The 15546-nt window shown below is 41.2% G+C and overlaps 5 protein-coding genes and 1 non-coding gene across 11 annotated transcripts; 3 read left to right on the forward strand and 3 right to left on the reverse strand.

Moving 5' to 3' along the window:
• Positions 1 to 66: 66 nt before the first annotated feature.
• On the reverse strand, positions 67 to 3884 carry LOC111486465 (WRKY transcription factor 1-like). The gene is made up of 7 exons (XM_023133630.1): positions 3756 to 3884; positions 3466 to 3613; positions 1834 to 2528; positions 1582 to 1747; positions 1340 to 1495; positions 643 to 896; positions 67 to 560 (listed from the first exon to the last, which is right to left on the reverse strand). Exons 3-7 carry the CDS (start codon positions 2414 to 2416, stop codon positions 445 to 447), a joined length of 1275 nt encoding a protein of 424 aa, XP_022989398.1. The 5' UTR covers positions 2417 to 2528; positions 3466 to 3613; positions 3756 to 3884; the 3' UTR covers positions 67 to 444.
• Positions 3885 to 6018: 2134 nt separating this feature from the next.
• LOC111486457 (protein DGCR14) lies at positions 6019 to 7792 on the forward strand. Its single transcript, XM_023133620.1, has one exon. It carries the CDS (start codon positions 6162 to 6164, stop codon positions 7686 to 7688), a length of 1527 nt encoding a protein of 508 aa, XP_022989388.1. The 5' UTR covers positions 6019 to 6161; the 3' UTR covers positions 7689 to 7792.
• A 92-nt stretch (positions 7793 to 7884) lies between these two features.
• LOC111486426 (BTB/POZ domain-containing protein At5g48130-like) lies at positions 7885 to 11488 on the forward strand. Of its 6 annotated transcripts, XM_023133562.1 has the most exons (6): positions 7885 to 8331; positions 8409 to 8690; positions 8769 to 9041; positions 9121 to 9190; positions 9378 to 10529; positions 10613 to 11488. In XM_023133562.1, the coding sequence occupies exons 3-6, from the start codon at positions 8821 to 8823 to the stop codon at positions 11342 to 11344; spliced, it is 2175 nt and encodes a 724-aa protein (XP_022989330.1). In that variant the 5' UTR covers positions 7885 to 8331; positions 8409 to 8690; positions 8769 to 8820; the 3' UTR covers positions 11345 to 11488. The 6 variants fall into 6 exon arrangements, with proteins under 6 accessions (XP_022989330.1, XP_022989331.1, XP_022989333.1 ...); XM_023133563.1 differs by lacking the exon at positions 7885 to 8331 and having other exon boundaries at positions 8353 to 8627; XM_023133565.1 differs by lacking the exon at positions 7885 to 8331 and having other exon boundaries at positions 8354 to 8690; positions 8869 to 9041.
• A 549-nt stretch (positions 11489 to 12037) lies between these two features.
• TRNAL-CAG lies at positions 12038 to 12118 on the forward strand. Its single transcript has one exon. It is a non-coding gene; the product is annotated as a tRNA-Leu (tRNA).
• Positions 12119 to 12297: 179 nt separating this feature from the next.
• On the reverse strand, positions 12298 to 13796 carry LOC111486476 (cytochrome b561 and DOMON domain-containing protein At5g47530-like). Its single transcript, XM_023133652.1, has 2 exons — positions 13185 to 13796; positions 12298 to 13055 (listed from the first exon to the last, which is right to left on the reverse strand). Exons 1-2 carry the CDS (start codon positions 13788 to 13790, stop codon positions 12492 to 12494), a joined length of 1170 nt encoding a protein of 389 aa, XP_022989420.1. The 5' UTR covers positions 13791 to 13796; the 3' UTR covers positions 12298 to 12491.
• Positions 13797 to 13945: 149 nt separating this feature from the next.
• Positions 13946 to 15449, reverse strand: LOC111486477 (cytochrome b561 and DOMON domain-containing protein At5g47530-like). Its single transcript, XM_023133653.1, has 2 exons — positions 14810 to 15449; positions 13946 to 14680 (listed from the first exon to the last, which is right to left on the reverse strand). The coding sequence occupies exons 1-2, from the start codon at positions 15413 to 15415 to the stop codon at positions 14117 to 14119; spliced, it is 1170 nt and encodes a 389-aa protein (XP_022989421.1). The 5' UTR covers positions 15416 to 15449; the 3' UTR covers positions 13946 to 14116.
• Positions 15450 to 15546: the final 97 nt, after the last annotated feature.

Here is a 15546-nt window from a genome sequence, read left to right on the forward strand (position 1 = left end):
CAATTTATATGGCCAAAGTTCCCAAAATCAGTGCAATGAAGAGGAGAAAACTGCTGTACATAGACATGAACGTGAAAATTCTTGGTTGATAATTTATAACATTTGTGATCAAACAGCAGTAATGGGAACCTATAGAATATCAAGAACCATCACATAAATTACATCAATCGGGTTGAAAATAACAGACCAGAGAGGAAATCCATGGCCCTAAGGATCATGGTATTAATGAGCTAACTTTTAGCAGCTATCTTTTTATTAAGTTCTATGAAAATCTACACGTTTGATTTTATTTTACCAGTTTAATTAATTTATACAAACTAGTTAATCCAACTGTAGTGCTATACCTTGATTTGAGGTTGTTATTAGGTGTCTTGATTAATCTGATACAAATTCGAACCAGGATAAGATATGCTATCTTAGCTTTCAACTGCTACTTACAGCTGCTTATTTTGAGCACTCGAAACTCCTTGCCTGGTATACCACCATGTCGAGGACAATTCTATCACTTGCTTCTGTGGCATTCGACTTGCCATTCGTTTCAATTAATTTTCCTTCAGAACCTGAAAAAGGGAGTGATTGCATTTGAGACAATAATGTCACAAGCGTTTGATTTTTTTCTTCTATACCTCCTTCAGAACTTACTTGAATTGCTTTGAGGATCCTTATTAGCATGAACCACCGTATCCTGGCCAATAGAACTACCGACCATTTTTGTTTTCATCTCATCACTGTGGGCTGCTGTGGACCCAGCTGAGTTCAACGTCACAGTCCTTGCAGGAGGCATATCATGGTCATGATGACCCTCATACGTGGTAAGAACCACTTTTGGATCATGAGATGCCCTCTCTACATGTTTCTTAACTGGACATCCAGGACTTGAGCATCTGTAGTAACTCCTGCACAAAATAATAGCACAAATAAAATTATCAACCAAGTTTTGATATATAATAATTATTCAGCAATTGTGAGATCACATATCAATTGAGAGGAGAGTGAAACATTTTTTATAAAGATGTGGAAACCTCTCCTTAACAGATGCGTTTTAAAAAGCTTGAGAGAAAACTCGAAACTTCATGGACCTAAAAACCAAGACATGAATGCTCTTTCTTTCTCCTTACAGTGATTGGATCCATATAAGTGTTGGCTTTAATTTACATGACTAAAGCATTAATCTATATTTCTTCACCAATAATAAACAAGAGCATGATGGGAAATGAAAAAGGGAAGTAATCTACTCAGGAGAATTAAAAAAATTATCGCTCAACAATATTCATACAACCCTTCAATTTGTTAACTATATTCAATCTTAGACAAGATTTTGCAATTGATTAATCAATACCTAGGATTTGGATTGCCTTTCACTAGTTTCTGTCCGTACTTCCGCCAGCGGTATCCATCGTTAACAATGTCAACCTCACTGGGTGTTTGAACAACAACACGAGATTCAACCGTTGACTTGTCTGCTACTGTCACGTCAATATTACATATTTTCTTCCTGTTGAGAATAATCATGTTTTAGTCCACAATTGTACTGAAATAAAAAAAAAAAAAAAAAAAAAAACAGTCCGTGCTTTAGCATACTCTCGTTTCAAGTCTCGTGTATCATCACTGTCCACCTCATCATTGATCCTAGACCTTTTCGAACCTTCATCTTTTTCCTTATCATTGGCCATGTCTATTGACAGTTGAAGCGCATCACCCGGCTCAGTTTTACGAGGTGTCTGGCCAAGTGCAGTGGAGGTCTTATCTTCAAGTACAGAGACAATGGAATAAATCAAAGAACTTGCGAGTATAACCAAACCAAGATTTGAAACTATATAGTTTCTTTCTTACCTTGTGAACTTCTGGAAGCATGATCATCTAGTTTTTCTTCAACCATGTTAACAACTCCAACAGCAACAGGAATGTGAGGTTGAGGTCTAGGGTGATCGTGCGGGCCAAAGTAAATAATATCTGTAATTTTCCCATCATGAGTGCGCTCCAGTTGTTTTTTCACCATGCAAGTTGGATGCGTGCATCTGTAATAGCTTCTAACAAAGACATTTCCTTTTACTAGTTTCTGACCATATTTTCGCCAGTTATATCCATCCTCTGACACTTTCTCTCGTATTGTAGAGGTGATACTTACTTTCAAGTCAGGATGCGAGTCCTGATCCGCATGAATTGGGTTCTGGGTCACTTTCTCAGACACTACATTAGAGATATCTCGATCCACTAGTGGGATTGTAACGTCAGGCTGCTTAACAGCCTCTTCAAGTGTCTCCCTGGAAGCCGCAGTGCTTTTGTGATCAGAATTTGATGCATTAGTTCCACCAGGATCCTCCTGAGACGCTTGCGATTGGCTAAATGAACTTTGTTCATGCTCCAATCTATCAGAATCAACTTTAGTCTCTATTTGGTCCCCTGAAGAAACCATATGCACAGTGAGCTTAGATCATAAGCCACAGAGCTCTAAACAACTCTTATTCTTCACACTTTGATTGATCCAGGAACTGAATGCCACGCAACATCCAGCTGGATACTGAAACCTGATAAGAGATGTAACAAAAAAGATTTTTACTTGGAAGTCAGATTGGACTTGCTTGCCTCAGTATAACCGAAAATCCGCCAGATATTAACAAACAATTTATCATTATTCGAGAATGGTTATTATATGCATGGAAAATAAAATAATTTGAGGATGCCCCCTTAAAAACAAGCAATTCTATTTTACTTCAGAGTAATAGTCATAAAGAAGGTTTAAAGATTTGAATCATAGTCAGCATCCCCAAGTTCATGAATTATAACGTCAAGCAATGTCTCACTTCGAATATGAAAAGGTGTTTATACTCATGAAAAGTGGAAATTTCCATTTACCCCAAGAACCAAAAAATGGAAATTACAGTGTCAGCGTCGATTTAGAATACTACTTTTTCTAATAGAAGAAGGATTGACATTGAAAATATGCCGTATTTAAGCCAAAACATTGAGCATTTAAAAGTTTAGGAAAACGCGACAAGATATATTATTCAATTTACGAGTTCATCTGAGTTCTCAATTAATGACCAATTTTTTTTAAAAGAAAAAGAATATACACAGAAATTGAATTCAGCGCGCAGCAATCCACTTGCACACCATTCGATGAAATCCACGAGGCGAACAAAAAAACTATAGTGCTCGAAGTAAAACTCTCACTCCTACTTATAGCTTAGAAAGAGCAGAAAAATAATTAGTAACTAATTTCATTCAAAACATGCAGTCCAAGTAGGCTCAGCTCGAGCTGAGTTATTAGATCTCCAGGTTCCAGTAACGATCAGAAATATTAAGATCCAAACTAGAAAATTCCGACTTCAATTTCAGAATCACATACGAATATAGGTTAAAAAAAAAAAAATACTCGTCTAGTGCTATAATCACGAACTCTTTTCCTAAAATTACAATAAAAATAGTGAGTTAGACACGAGAAAGGGAAAAGAAAAACTCAACCTCCACCTCAGACGAAGCCTCGAAGTTTCAAGCCCTAGAAAAGCACACAGGTGTAGTAATTTGACTTGGAAGGACAGAATTCCGCCAGAAAATAGCCACGACCGTCAATTAAGAATCCAGCCTCGGAATTCGTGCAGGCGATTGAGAGCTGCAGAAGACGAGCTAAGTCAGTGAAGAAGAGAATAAATGGAAGTCAAATTCAACCTCCGATGTGAGAAGAAGGTGCAGTGAGGAGGAAGAAGAAGAAGAAGAGAGAGAGCGAGAGATAGAAGTAAAATTGAAATGGTTACAGTTGAGAAGCAGTGATTGGAGCTCCGGCTGAGAGGCGTCCGATGAAGTTCCCGGCAAAGTTGGTAACAGCTAAGAGCATATTCTATGGCCGTTGTTTGGTAACGCACAAGCTTCCGCTTCCAAAATTCCTAGATGCTATCATTTATATATTACTAATTTACGAACCTATTATCATTCCAATTTACTTTTTTTTCTTATTTATTTATAAAAATGTTTGTTAGGGAGAGGTTTTCACACCCTTATAATAAAGATTTCTGTCCCAGGATCTTACAATTCACCCTCTTCACCCTCTTAAGGGCCAACGTCTTTGCTACCACACTGCCCCGTTTCTGGCTTTAATATTAATTTTAACAGCTCAAGCACACCGCTAATAAATATTGTCCGCTTTTTGACTCGTTATGTATTGTTGTCAGTCTCACAATTTTAAAACATGTTTGTTACAAGGAGGTTTTCACACCCTTAAAGAAATGTTTAGTTGTCTCTCCCATCCATATGGGATCTTACAATTCACCCCCTTGGGGCCAACGTCTTCGCTAGCACATTGCCCCGTGTCTGTCTCTAATATCAATTTTAACAGCTTAAGTCCACCGCTAATAAATATTGTCCGCTTTAACTGTTATATATCGTCATCGGTCTCACAATTTTAAAACATTTTTGTTTTAATCAATTGAGTTAAATTTAAATTTGGGGGGAGAGCGAAATGTGGTGACAAATGGGCCCCAACAACAATTGTTAGATAAAAGGTCGACGTGGCTCTGTCCGTTGCTCTGATGATTCATGATAATTCAATGGATCGACAGTGCTGAGACTTGAATCTCGAAGAAAAAGAGTCTGGTGTAGCAGATCGCCCAAGCGACAAATCTCAGATCTGGAGTAGAGTAGTCTTCATTTCTTTGACTTAGGATAGCATGTTTAGACGGTTGTATTTCATATTCACACATATGCATTCGATAGTGAATTTAGAGATTGAATTTCAATTTAAACAAATGTTCAAAATGTGTTCCGTAATATATTTATAGACGATAAAACTAATTGCAAAACTAAATTTTATATTAAATATAAGCCATCTATATTTTACGTCTTATGTTTTATCTTCTTAGTTTCTCCTCCTTTTACAGGAATTAGAAGTAAATATAAATTTAACCCGACATCGGGAACAATAATTTCAACTGTAACGGCTCAAGTCCACTGCTATTAGATATTGTCTTATTTGAGCTTTCTCTTTCGGGTTTCCCCTCAAGACTTTAAAACGTCTGCTAGGAAAAAGTTTCAACACCCTTTATCACAATTCACCCCCTTCAGGGCCCAACGTCCTCTTCAGGCTTTCCCTTTTGGGTTTCTCCTCAAGACTTTAAAAGGTTTCCACATCTTTATAAAGGTTGTCACAATCCACCCCATCCCCTCCCCTTCAAGGCTCAATGCCCTCGCTGTCACTTGTTTCTTTCTCCAATCGATATGGAACCCCTACCAAATTCACCCCCTTGGGGGCCCAACGTCCCTACTCGCCTCGTGTCTACCCCCTTTCGGATATAAGGGTGTCACAATCCACCCCCTTCAAGGCCCAACATCCTTGTTGACACTTGCTCCTTTCTACAATCGATGTGGGACCCTTATCAAATCCACCCCCCTTTGGGGCCCAGTGTCCTTACCGGCACACCACCTCGTGTCTACCCCCTTCGAAAAACAGCCTCCTCGCTAGCACATCGTCCGATGTCTAGCTTTGATACCATTTGTAACGGCCCAGATCCACTACTAACGTATATTATCTTCTTTGAGCTTTTCTTTTCAAACTTTCCCTCAAGGCTTTAAAACGCGTCTCCTAAACAAAGGTTTCTACACGATTATAAAGGATATTTCGTTCTCCTCCCCAACCAACGTGAGATATTACACATAAACACCCTTTACTTTTAGAAAAAAAAAAAAGGTTCAAAAGAATTACTATCATCAATATAGGAACAAAAAAAAAATGATTTACAAACTTTTTAATGCTACTTTTTAAAAATAAAATACAAAATTTAAAGATATTTTTATTAATTTAACCTAATCTCCTTCATTCCACTCTTAATCCTAAACTAATTTATAAACTCGACCCAAATTTTACCATTTTGCCAGTTATGAATAATCAGGGACCAACTTGAAAATTCTAAACAATTTCAGGGCCTTTCAGCAATAAAAATACTAAGGCACGTGCCACTGTTGACATTCGCACGTGTTGCAAACGATTGAGAGATGAGTCGGTGACAGTCTCAAATTTTGCTTCGTTAATCAAATCAAAGAATTATAAACCCTAGAGTCCAGAGAGCCCATAATTTGTCCCAATCTTCTTCGGAATTGGAAGAACGTCGAATTTTCTCTCGATTGATTCAAGTTTTTTGATCGGAATTCGTCGAATTAGCTGTTCGATCATGCTTCTTTCTCCGGGTCACTCTCCCCGACATATCTCATCCCCCTCGCCGTCGACGGTTTCCGAGAATGCGATCCAAAATCTGCCGAGTTCGTCTTCGATTACGCCTCGGAGCTCTAGGAAACATCCCGAGGTTCTTGATGAGGATGCCTATGTGGAAGCGATAGAGAATATTATAGAGCGGGATTACTTTCCCGACATCTCGAAGCTCAGAGATCGTCTCGATTGGCTTGAAGCGATTAAAAGTGAAGACCCGATTCTAATTCGAGATGCGCAGTTGAAGATCATGGAGCGTCGTGGCCAGAAGGTTAAACGTTTGAACCCTGATGGTAAGTCCCAAACACCTGGTTCCACTTTTATGAGAAGTTTTACCTCTTTTGATGGATTTGAGGGTAAAACCCCGAAAACCCCCCTCTTTGGTAAAAGTGGAATCGCCGGTGAAACGGAGGAGAGTGGTTGTGATGGTAAGGTGGTGGATGAATCGTTGTCGCTTGATGAGTTTTTTAGGCAATATACGAGCGAGGATAATTTTAGCTTTTCCAAAATTCTTGACAAAGATAATAGGAAGAGGAAGGAGAGATACGCATATTTGACGGAGGGTGAAAAGGAAGTTATGAAGTCAATTGAGGATGCAAAAAGAGATAGAATAACTGATGGTTATGGGACTTCCGATCAGCCGCCAAGTACCTTGGAAGGATGGAAGTATACTGCAAAAAATTTGTTGATGTATCATCCATCCGACAGAGGTGAGGCTCCACTGACAGAGGAAGAAATGGCTGTTAGATTGAAGGGCCTTACCAAGGAAATTAACCGAACTAGCACTCGGTTCCATGGTAAATTGATGGACTCAAGGCCAAAAGGCGATGGTACAGTTGAGGTGCTTTATACCCCAGTGGCTGGATCTACTCCATATCCTGTGTCGAATAGAGACGGTGATAGATTGAAGAAGTATGATTTGGAGGATTTAAGGAAGACCCCAAATCCATTTTATGTAGAATCAGGGAAAAAGGCTGAGAATGGCTATGGTTTTGTCCGAACGCCATCCCCTGCACCTGGTGCTGATGAATCTCCATTTATCACGTGGGGTGAGATTGAAGGAACACCCCTGAGACTTGATCCTGAGGAGACGCCTATTGACATTGGTGGTACAGTTGATGGGCCACGTTATAATATTCCCTGTCCACCTGCAAGAGATGAGAAGGCTCATTCACTTTCAAGGGAGGCCGCACGAAAGCTAAGGGAGAAATCAAAGATGTTTCAGAAGCCACCGTTGCCATCACCCGTTAGAGGGGGGAGTGCGAGCCCAAGTGTTCGAAGGACCCTCTCTCCAGCCGCCCAGAAGTTTGTAAGGAATGCAATAGCCAAGTCGACATCTTCATTTGATGAAACCCTTCGTGCCAGTTACAGAGGTGGAAGCCCGAGTTCAGCAACCCCCAAAAGCGGGAGGAGTTTGTCTAGATTTGCAAGAGATGGGAGCTTTGGATCTAGGTCACCTTCTGTTAAAGAAGGTTCTAATCCTGCTTGGTGATGTAATGTTTCCATTCAATATGAATTGGTCCATGTATTCTAATAATTCTATCCTCAAACCCTTTCCTTAAATCACTTATATTTTATAACATAAACTATTCGATAGCCTGAAATCTTATAATGTGGCTGCTCCTATCCATTTCTGCACATACTTTTGTTTCAACTTCCAGCTGATGATTAAATTAACTGAGTTGACCATTTACACTGCACTGAAAGTCGATTTCATCGTTCATGAAATGTATGTTTGAGTATTGTAGCTGAATGCAGGGAATTTTTTGCTGAGGACCGGTGAATGAACATGACGTACGTGTTGTCGCTAGTCAAGCAAACATACTATCAGTTACTGATTCAAGGATTATTAGAATAGTTTTTGGCTGTAGACTCAACTTGTATTACATATTTCTGTGCTTAATGGATGACAGAAAGAATCTTCCCTCTGAAGTTATATAAGGTAGCGTAAAATGTGAAGGAGAGCATTTGATTATTGAAGAAGTTGTACAGTATCTCACTCTGCAGTGAACTTCACAAAAGTAAGTTTTGGGGATTGAGAAAATGCTGCGAGAAAGCAAGCGCCGCCCTCTTTCCAAAGCATTCTCCCGAGCTTTCAGAAGCCGTGCCGTCATGGGTGTGCTGGCGTTTACCATGTAACTTCTTCCTCAATTCACCTCTTTCTCATTATTATTTTAACTCTTTGCTGATTTCTTCTGATTATTTTTTGCAGGTTTTGGTTCTCCGTCAGATCTGATTCACCTACTCAAATGCAAAAATTATAATATATGAATGGATACAAAAGGAAAGCGACGAAGAGAGCCCAAATTGTGGTTCACATAACAGGGAAAGAGGGAGAAAGCCAAGCTTATTCTAATGGCCGAGGCGTTTTAGAAGTTCAAGAATTCAACTTTTCAGCAATCGAGAACGTTTTTGAAGCCTTAAAATATGGGTATGGAGATTACACTCGTGTGCATTTGACTTTTGACTTGGAAGGAATAAAAACTGCACGAATGTATGTGGACAAACTTGTACATTTCCCCTCTTTTCTCTCTTCCATTTTCCTCATTTTGCACTGGTTTATGGATTCTAGGATCTTTAGATGTACTTATTTCTTCGATTCCTGAAATGGGTGCTTACCATTTATGGCCATAAGAAGGCGTAACATTACTCGCTATCGGAATTTGCTTCAGTTCAAAGAATTCCTAACTCGCTCAGCTCTCAGAAACTTTCATAAATTCTGGTTTGAAGGTCTATTAGGAACTATGTTGATGGCAGTTATCAGCCCCAAAGTCAGCTCAGTGGCCTCTAGTCCTTTCACTTCACCGAATATCGGGGTTTTGCTCAAGATCAAGATCATTTCATGGTTGGGTTCACTTTTTTTGAGATTATATTGCTTCGTCTTTGAATTTGCTTTGATTTCTGATAAGTGGATGATGTCTCAGGAGCCAAGAAACTGGTTTGCCTGTTTCTATACGGATTCGAGTTGGTGATAGGACCTTCAACTTGCACAAGGTAAAGATGAATCTGGAGGATTTTTGGGAAATACATCAATGGATAGTACTCTTTTTCTTCATATTCAATGATAGAAAGCAAAGAAGGAAGAAGTGAGAGGATAAATTTTAAGCAAGACTGTTGTTTTTTTTTTTTTTTTTTTTTTTTTTTTTTTTTTTTTTTTTTTTTTTTTTTTTTTTTTTTGCAGCATCCTCTCCTGTCCAAGAGTGGATACTTCCAGAAAAGGCTAAATGAATCGACCGAGTATGAGCTCCCATCGGACTTTCCCGGGGGACCAGAAACCTTTGAATTACTTGCACTGTTCATCTATGGCTCCTCTACTCTTGTTGATCCTTTTAATGTAGCAGCCCTCCGATGTGCTGCAGAGTTTCTTGAAATGACAGATGATTACTATTCCGGTAACCTTTGCGAGCGATTCGATATCTATTTAAACCAAGTGGTCTTCCAAAGCTGGGATGATACACTAATCGTACTCCAAAAGTGCCAACAATTGCTTCCCTGGTCCGAGGAGCTGTTAATTGTAAGCCGCTGCATCGAATCTCTTGCCTTCATGGCTTGCATGGAGATTCTAGACCCCGAGAAAAGGCGAGACCAACCAATCATTACAATGGATGCATTGGCCAGTCAGGTTTGGAGCTGTGAAATAGTGAAAGAAATCTTGTGCCAAGATCTTTGGATCAAGGACCTCATTGCTCTACCATTTGAATTCTTCCAAAGAGTCGTGGGATCCTTGAGAAGACAAGGTATGAAAGAAAAATACGTGAGCCCGATCATCGTTTTCTATGCTAACAAATGGATTCTTTCGCAAAAAACGCGCCAGTTCTGGGAAAGTACTGATGAGAAAGTTGTAGATGATGAAGCAAATGAGAAGGTTATATTTATCTTGCAAGGTCTTCTTGATCTTCTCCCTATGGGACAGAGGACCAGTAGAGTGGTTCCTGTAGGCTTTTACTTTGCATTACTTTCAAAATCACTTGAAATTGGTCTCAAAAGTAACAGCCTGCAGAAACTACAAGACCAGATTGCATCAGTATTACACTTTGCCCAAGTCGAAGACTTCCTCCTACCGAAAACCGGGGCGGACTCGGTTTCTTCCAGCATCGAGTTAGCTACAATGGAGAAGATATTAGAGTCGTTTGTATCTTCTAACATGAAGATGAATCATAACCATTCAGGAAGCAACTCACTCGTGGCGGAGTTGTGGGATGAGTATCTAACCTTCATAGCTCCCGATCCGAAACTCGGAAAAAAACGATTTGTGGAACTTATCGAAAAAGTGCCTGCTTCGTGGCGAGAGAATCACAACCACCTTTATTGGGCAGTAAACACATTCCTGCAGGTAAATCTTATCTGTTTTCTTCTTCATGAAATGCTTTTTGAAATGTGGTTGAGATCCATTAGCTCATCTATTTTGTTTTGCAGGCACAGTCACAACTGTCCCAAGAGGAAAAATGGGCAATCTGTAAGTACCTCAACTGCCAGAAGCTATCACAAGCGGCGTGCATTGAAGCTGTTCAAAACGAGTTGATGCCGCTCCGTCTGATAGTTCAAGCGCTTTTCGTTCAGCAATTGAATACTCAACAGGCGTTCAAAGAGTGTTCGAGTTCATTTAGATTTGCACCTTATGGAGAATTCTCAGGGAGTCTTTCAAGCTCTAGATTTCTGAACTCGAACAGCCAGAATCTACGAGACAGTCCTTATACAGATGGAGCTGATCCAAGCCGAAAAACGTTAAGCTTCTTGCTACAGAAGGACCATGTGATGCAGGCACATGAATCCTCGAGAAAGGAGTACGAGTCGACAAGTTTCCGAATCCAGAATCTCGAACAGGAATTGGTTTCCTTGAAGAAGAGTGTCCAGTGGCAGACAATATCAAAGAAAACAGATACAATGTCGAGCAGTAAAGCAGAAGGAAGAACAAAACCAGCTGATGTGGAAAGTAGATACTCTAGCAAGAAAAGGAACACACATGAACAAGTGACAGGGTGCATTGGTTCCGTTAACTTTTCTGCTCAAAGAAACTATGCAAGTCGTCTGTTTAAGATCTTCAGCGGAATTCGTCTATTTGGGGGTCAGAAACAGAAAAGAAAATCGGGGTTTCCCGTCCTTTGGCGTAGGTCGATTTATCAGATCAACCATCGACTCGACTTGTAAATGAGCAAACAGGTTCGTAGAAACCAGTTATGGAGACTATAACCAGTTATGGAGACTATAACTTCGTGTAAACTCTAGTATGTTTAAGTACAGAAAGTATCAGTGATAGTAGTAATCATTCAAAGTACTCAGTTCAAACATCTATACTTCAACTGTTCACCACATAAGGTCACCAATCTACTCTCTATATTACTGCTCTATGGATATGCCGTTGCCATAATCGTGCCAATCGAGACACAGAGACTTGTCGTTCTGCAAACCATGATGCACGAGAAGCTCTAGAAAAGGTCGAAACCAGAAGAAGCTTGAAAAGTAGCTAAAAACAACCTTTTTTATGTCGACATAGATAAGTTATTATGCGATGTTTGTTACATGAGAAGTGTTTTGGACTTGCTTGTCTAGGTCCATGTTGCTTATGGCCGCGAGTACTCAAACCACCCTCAATCACTCTTTTCATTTCTATGTTTATTCTCTCGACTAAGCATGTATACTCTCTTATCCATATATTTTAATGTAATTGGCATTCACCATGAGTGCTTTGAAAATGTTCTCTCATTTTCTCACAATTTTCTTTTTTGAAATGACTATCTCAAAATTATTTGCGATTTTTGTTCACTAGGTGAGAATAATCATCGTTTGACCCACCAAGTTCTTTTACAACATATAATAATACAGTTACCAACAAAGCAACAAGTCAAGATGGCCGAGTTGGTCTAAGGCGCCAGTTTCAGGTACTGGTCCGAAAGGGCATGGGTTCGAATCCCATTCTTGACAACTTTTTACCAACTTTTTTTTGTTCTCCAATTTTCATTGTTTTTTTTTTTTTTTTTTCTTTACCTAGACAAACTATTAGAAAAATTCATTTATTAAATATTATTTTGTGTCCTAATATTAAAATATGATGTACTTATCTTAACTAAAATACCTGTCTACCATTAGTATATTAATAGACATATGTGAAATTCGATTTGTTTATTGATACCATGGAAAACGATGTTCCACAAATACAATCATGAATGATAAGCAAAGAAGCACTCTATCTTTACAAAAATAAGTATAAAGAAAAGCAAACACTAACACTCTCACGTATGAATCAAAAGAAAAACTATGGAATTTGAGAAGAACAAACAGAAAACAGGGGACCTAATTATACTCTGTTTTCTACTTTAGCAGTATGGGCAGAGATGTTGTGTGGGAACTTGTTGGAGTTGGATCTCCTTCTCTTGATCACAATGAACCATGTCACAGCTTCCAGCACCAACGCCACAGCGCCCAACAAGATGATCACTCCGCTGTAAGCCCGCCTCCATTTATTGTCGGGGCTCAAGATTTTGAAGCCTTCGAACACATTGATGATGCTCATGATGATCACACTGTATCCCATGGAGTGATGGTAAATGTTCCAGTAGATTCTGTACTTATGATCCTTCTTCGGCCTCAAAAGCAGAGCGAATACCTGAACGCTTCCCAACACGAACAGAGCAATCCCAATGTTACGATGGGTGTTGTACTGAACTGCTGCCGACTCGCCGCCGAGTTTGATTCCGGTGGCCCACCCGGCAACTCCCACGGCGTAGGCGGAGGTCTGGCAGGCCACGTGAAGGTAAAACCAGGCTGGATCTGCCGCCTTGAACACCTTCAAATACCTTGCGAAAATGGCTCCCATTGGCATCAACGTCCCCCAGCTGACCGCATTCAGCACTCCGTGAATCTGAGAATCCAAATCCCAACTGGGAGTTAGAGTTTATCGAAATCCCCAAAAGGGTTTTGCAAATGGAAAGATTAAAACAGACCCGTATCACTAAAACCCCACAATTCATTCAAATTCAAGCCCACTTACGTTTCTCCTCCTGAGAACAGAATCCACCGCCGCCGTGGTCGACCCAGTAAGCAAATCCAGAGTAGCAAGGGACCTTCTATTATCGCCGGTGAAGGCGTGGGGGAGAGGAGAACCCTGCGCCATGGGACCTTCCTGCCAGACCTGATTGACGGTGGTCATGCCGGGGGGAAGAGAAATGGTTGCAAAAATGGTCATTTCGTCGTCGAGATAGGTGGCAGAGAGTTGAGGAACCTCAAAGCTCAAGCGGGTCTGTTGCATAGTCGGAGAAGGGAGGTCGATGCTGGAAGTGTAAACATGAGGGAGGGCAGAGGAGTTCCTGTAGGCTATAAGAGCTTGAGAGCCGAACATGGCGAGGGCATTCGGGTTAATGGCCCAAGCAATCCATTGATTGGGAGAGGTGGAAGGGCGTCGGAAGGCCATCCTCAAGGTGGCGTTGGATGGATGAAAGGTCCAATGGAGGAAAGAGTTGAGGACAGGATGATCCACACAGGCCGCGAAGACTTCATTGTTGGCGAAATTATGGTTTGTGCAAGTCTGCCCAGCGGCAGAGAGGCAGAGAGAGAGGAGAAGCAGAGCATTGAGGAAGGTCTGGAGTTTGGGTTCCATGGCGGATTAGAGTGATGGAGAATGAGACAGAGAGGAGGAGATGAGTGAATTTATAGAGGAAAAGGGGAAGAAACGCAGACTCCACGCGTAGGGTTTAATCTTCCACTTTCTTTCAACACTTTTCAAACTTGCTCACCCCGTTTCCTCCNGTTTATTGATACCATGGAAAACGATGTTCCACAAATACAATCATGAATGATAAGCAAAGAAGCACTCTATCTTTACAAAAATAAGTATAAAGAAAAGCAAACACTAACACTCTCACGTATGAATCAAAAGAAAAACTATGGAATTTGAGAAGAACAAACAGAAAACAGGGGACCTAATTATACTCTGTTTTCTACTTTAGCAGTATGGGCAGAGATGTTGTGTGGGAACTTGTTGGAGTTGGATCTCCTTCTCTTGATCACAATGAACCATGTCACAGCTTCCAGCACCAACGCCACAGCGCCCAACAAGATGATCACTCCGCTGTAAGCCCGCCTCCATTTATTGTCGGGGCTCAAGATTTTGAAGCCTTCGAACACATTGATGATGCTCATGATGATCACACTGTATCCCATGGAGTGATGGTAAATGTTCCAGTAGATTCTGTACTTATGATCCTTCTTCGGCCTCAAAAGCAGAGCGAATACCTGAACGCTTCCCAACACGAACAGAGCAATCCCAATGTTACGATGGGTGTTGTACTGAACTGCTGCCGACTCGCCGCCGAGTTTGATTCCGGTGGCCCACCCGGCAACTCCCACGGCGTAGGCGGAGGTCTGGCAGGCCACGTGAAGGTAAAACCAGGCTGGATCTGCCGCCTTGAACACCTTCAAATACCTTGCGAAAATGGCTCCCATTGGCATCAACGTCCCCCAGCTGACCGCATTCAGCACTCCGTGAATCTGAGAATCCAAATCCCAACTGGGAGTTAGAGTTTATCGAAATCCCCAAAAGGGTTTTGCAAATGGAAAGATTAAAACAGACCCGTATCACTAAAACCCCACAATTCATTCAAATTCAAGCCCACTTACGTTTCTCCTCCTGAGAACAGAATCCACCGCCGCCGTGGTCGACCCAGTAAGCAAATCCAGAGTAGCAAGGGACCTTCTATTATCGCCGGTGAAGGCGTGGGGGAGAGGAGAACCCTGCGCCATGGGACCTTCCTGCCAGACCTGATTGACGGTGGTCATGCCGGGGGGAAGAGAAATGGTTGCAAAAATGGTCATTTCGTCGTCGAGATAGGTGGCAGAGAGTTGAGGAACCTCAAAGCTCAAGCGGGTCTGTTGCATAGTCGGAGAAGGGAGGTCGATGCTGGAAGTGTAAACATGAGGGAGGGCAGAGGAGTTCCTGTAGGCTATAAGAGCTTGAGAGCCGAACATGGCGAGGGCATTCGGGTTAATGGCCCAAGCAATCCATTGATTGGGAGAGGTGGAAGGGCGTCGGAAGGCCATCCTCAAGGTGGCGTTGGATGGATGAAAGGTCCAATGGAGGAAAGAGTTGAGGACAGGATGATCCACACAGGCCGCGAAGACTTCATTGTTGGCGAAATTATGGTTTGTGCAAGTCTGCCCAGCGGCAGAGAGGCAGAGAGAGAGGAGAAGCAGAGCATTGAGGAAGGTCTGGAGTTTGGGTTCCATGGCGGATTAGAGTGATGGAGAATGAGACAGAGAGGAGGAGATGAGTGAATTTATAGAGGAAAAGGGGAAGAAACGCAGACTCCACGCGTAGGGTTTAATCTTCCACTTTCTTTCAACACTTTTCAAACTTG

The sequence above is a fragment of the Cucurbita maxima genome, unplaced genomic scaffold (assembly GCF_002738345.1).
Source record: "Cucurbita maxima cultivar Rimu unplaced genomic scaffold, Cmax_1.0 Cma_Scf00011, whole genome shotgun sequence".
In the NCBI taxonomy this organism is placed as follows: Eukaryota; Viridiplantae; Streptophyta; class Magnoliopsida; order Cucurbitales; family Cucurbitaceae; genus Cucurbita; species Cucurbita maxima.

What these genes read in the sequence shown, in the direction of transcription:
- LOC111486457 (XM_023133620.1), top strand. Translation starts at nt 6,162, where the DNA reads ATGCTTCTTTCTCCGGGTCACTCTCCCCGACATATCTCATCCCCCTCG.
- LOC111486477 (XM_023133653.1), bottom strand. Translation starts at nt 15,415, where the DNA reads ATGGAACCCAAACTCCAGACCTTCCTCAATGCTCTGCTTCTCCTCTCT. An exon ending in CTGTTCTCAGGAGGAGAAAC is followed by an intron (nt 14,681 to 14,809) that starts GTAAGTGGGCTT and finishes TTGGATTCTCAG; the next exon opens with ATTCACGGAGTGCTGAATGC.
- LOC111486465 (XM_023133630.1), bottom strand. Translation starts at nt 2,416, where the DNA reads ATGGTTTCTTCAGGGGACCAAATAGAGACTAAAGTTGATTCTGATAGA. An exon ending in AAAGGCAATCCAAATCCTAG is followed by an intron (nt 897 to 1,339) that starts GTATTGATTAAT and finishes TATTTTGTGCAG; the next exon opens with GAGTTACTACAGATGCTCAA. An exon ending in GGATCCTCAAAGCAATTCAA is followed by an intron (nt 561 to 642) that starts GTAAGTTCTGAA and finishes TCCCTTTTTCAG; the next exon opens with GTTCTGAAGGAAAATTAATT.
- LOC111486426 (XM_023133562.1), top strand. Translation starts at nt 8,821, where the DNA reads ATGGCCATAAGAAGGCGTAACATTACTCGCTATCGGAATTTGCTTCAG. An exon ending in AAGATCAAGATCATTTCATG is followed by an intron (nt 9,042 to 9,120) that starts GTTGGGTTCACT and finishes ATGATGTCTCAG; the next exon opens with GAGCCAAGAAACTGGTTTGC. An exon ending in CAGTAAACACATTCCTGCAG is followed by an intron (nt 10,530 to 10,612) that starts GTAAATCTTATC and finishes TTTGTTTTGCAG; the next exon opens with GCACAGTCACAACTGTCCCA.
- LOC111486476 (XM_023133652.1), bottom strand. Translation starts at nt 13,790, where the DNA reads ATGGAACCCAAACTCCAGACCTTCCTCAATGCTCTGCTTCTCCTCTCT. An exon ending in CTGTTCTCAGGAGGAGAAAC is followed by an intron (nt 13,056 to 13,184) that starts GTAAGTGGGCTT and finishes TTGGATTCTCAG; the next exon opens with ATTCACGGAGTGCTGAATGC.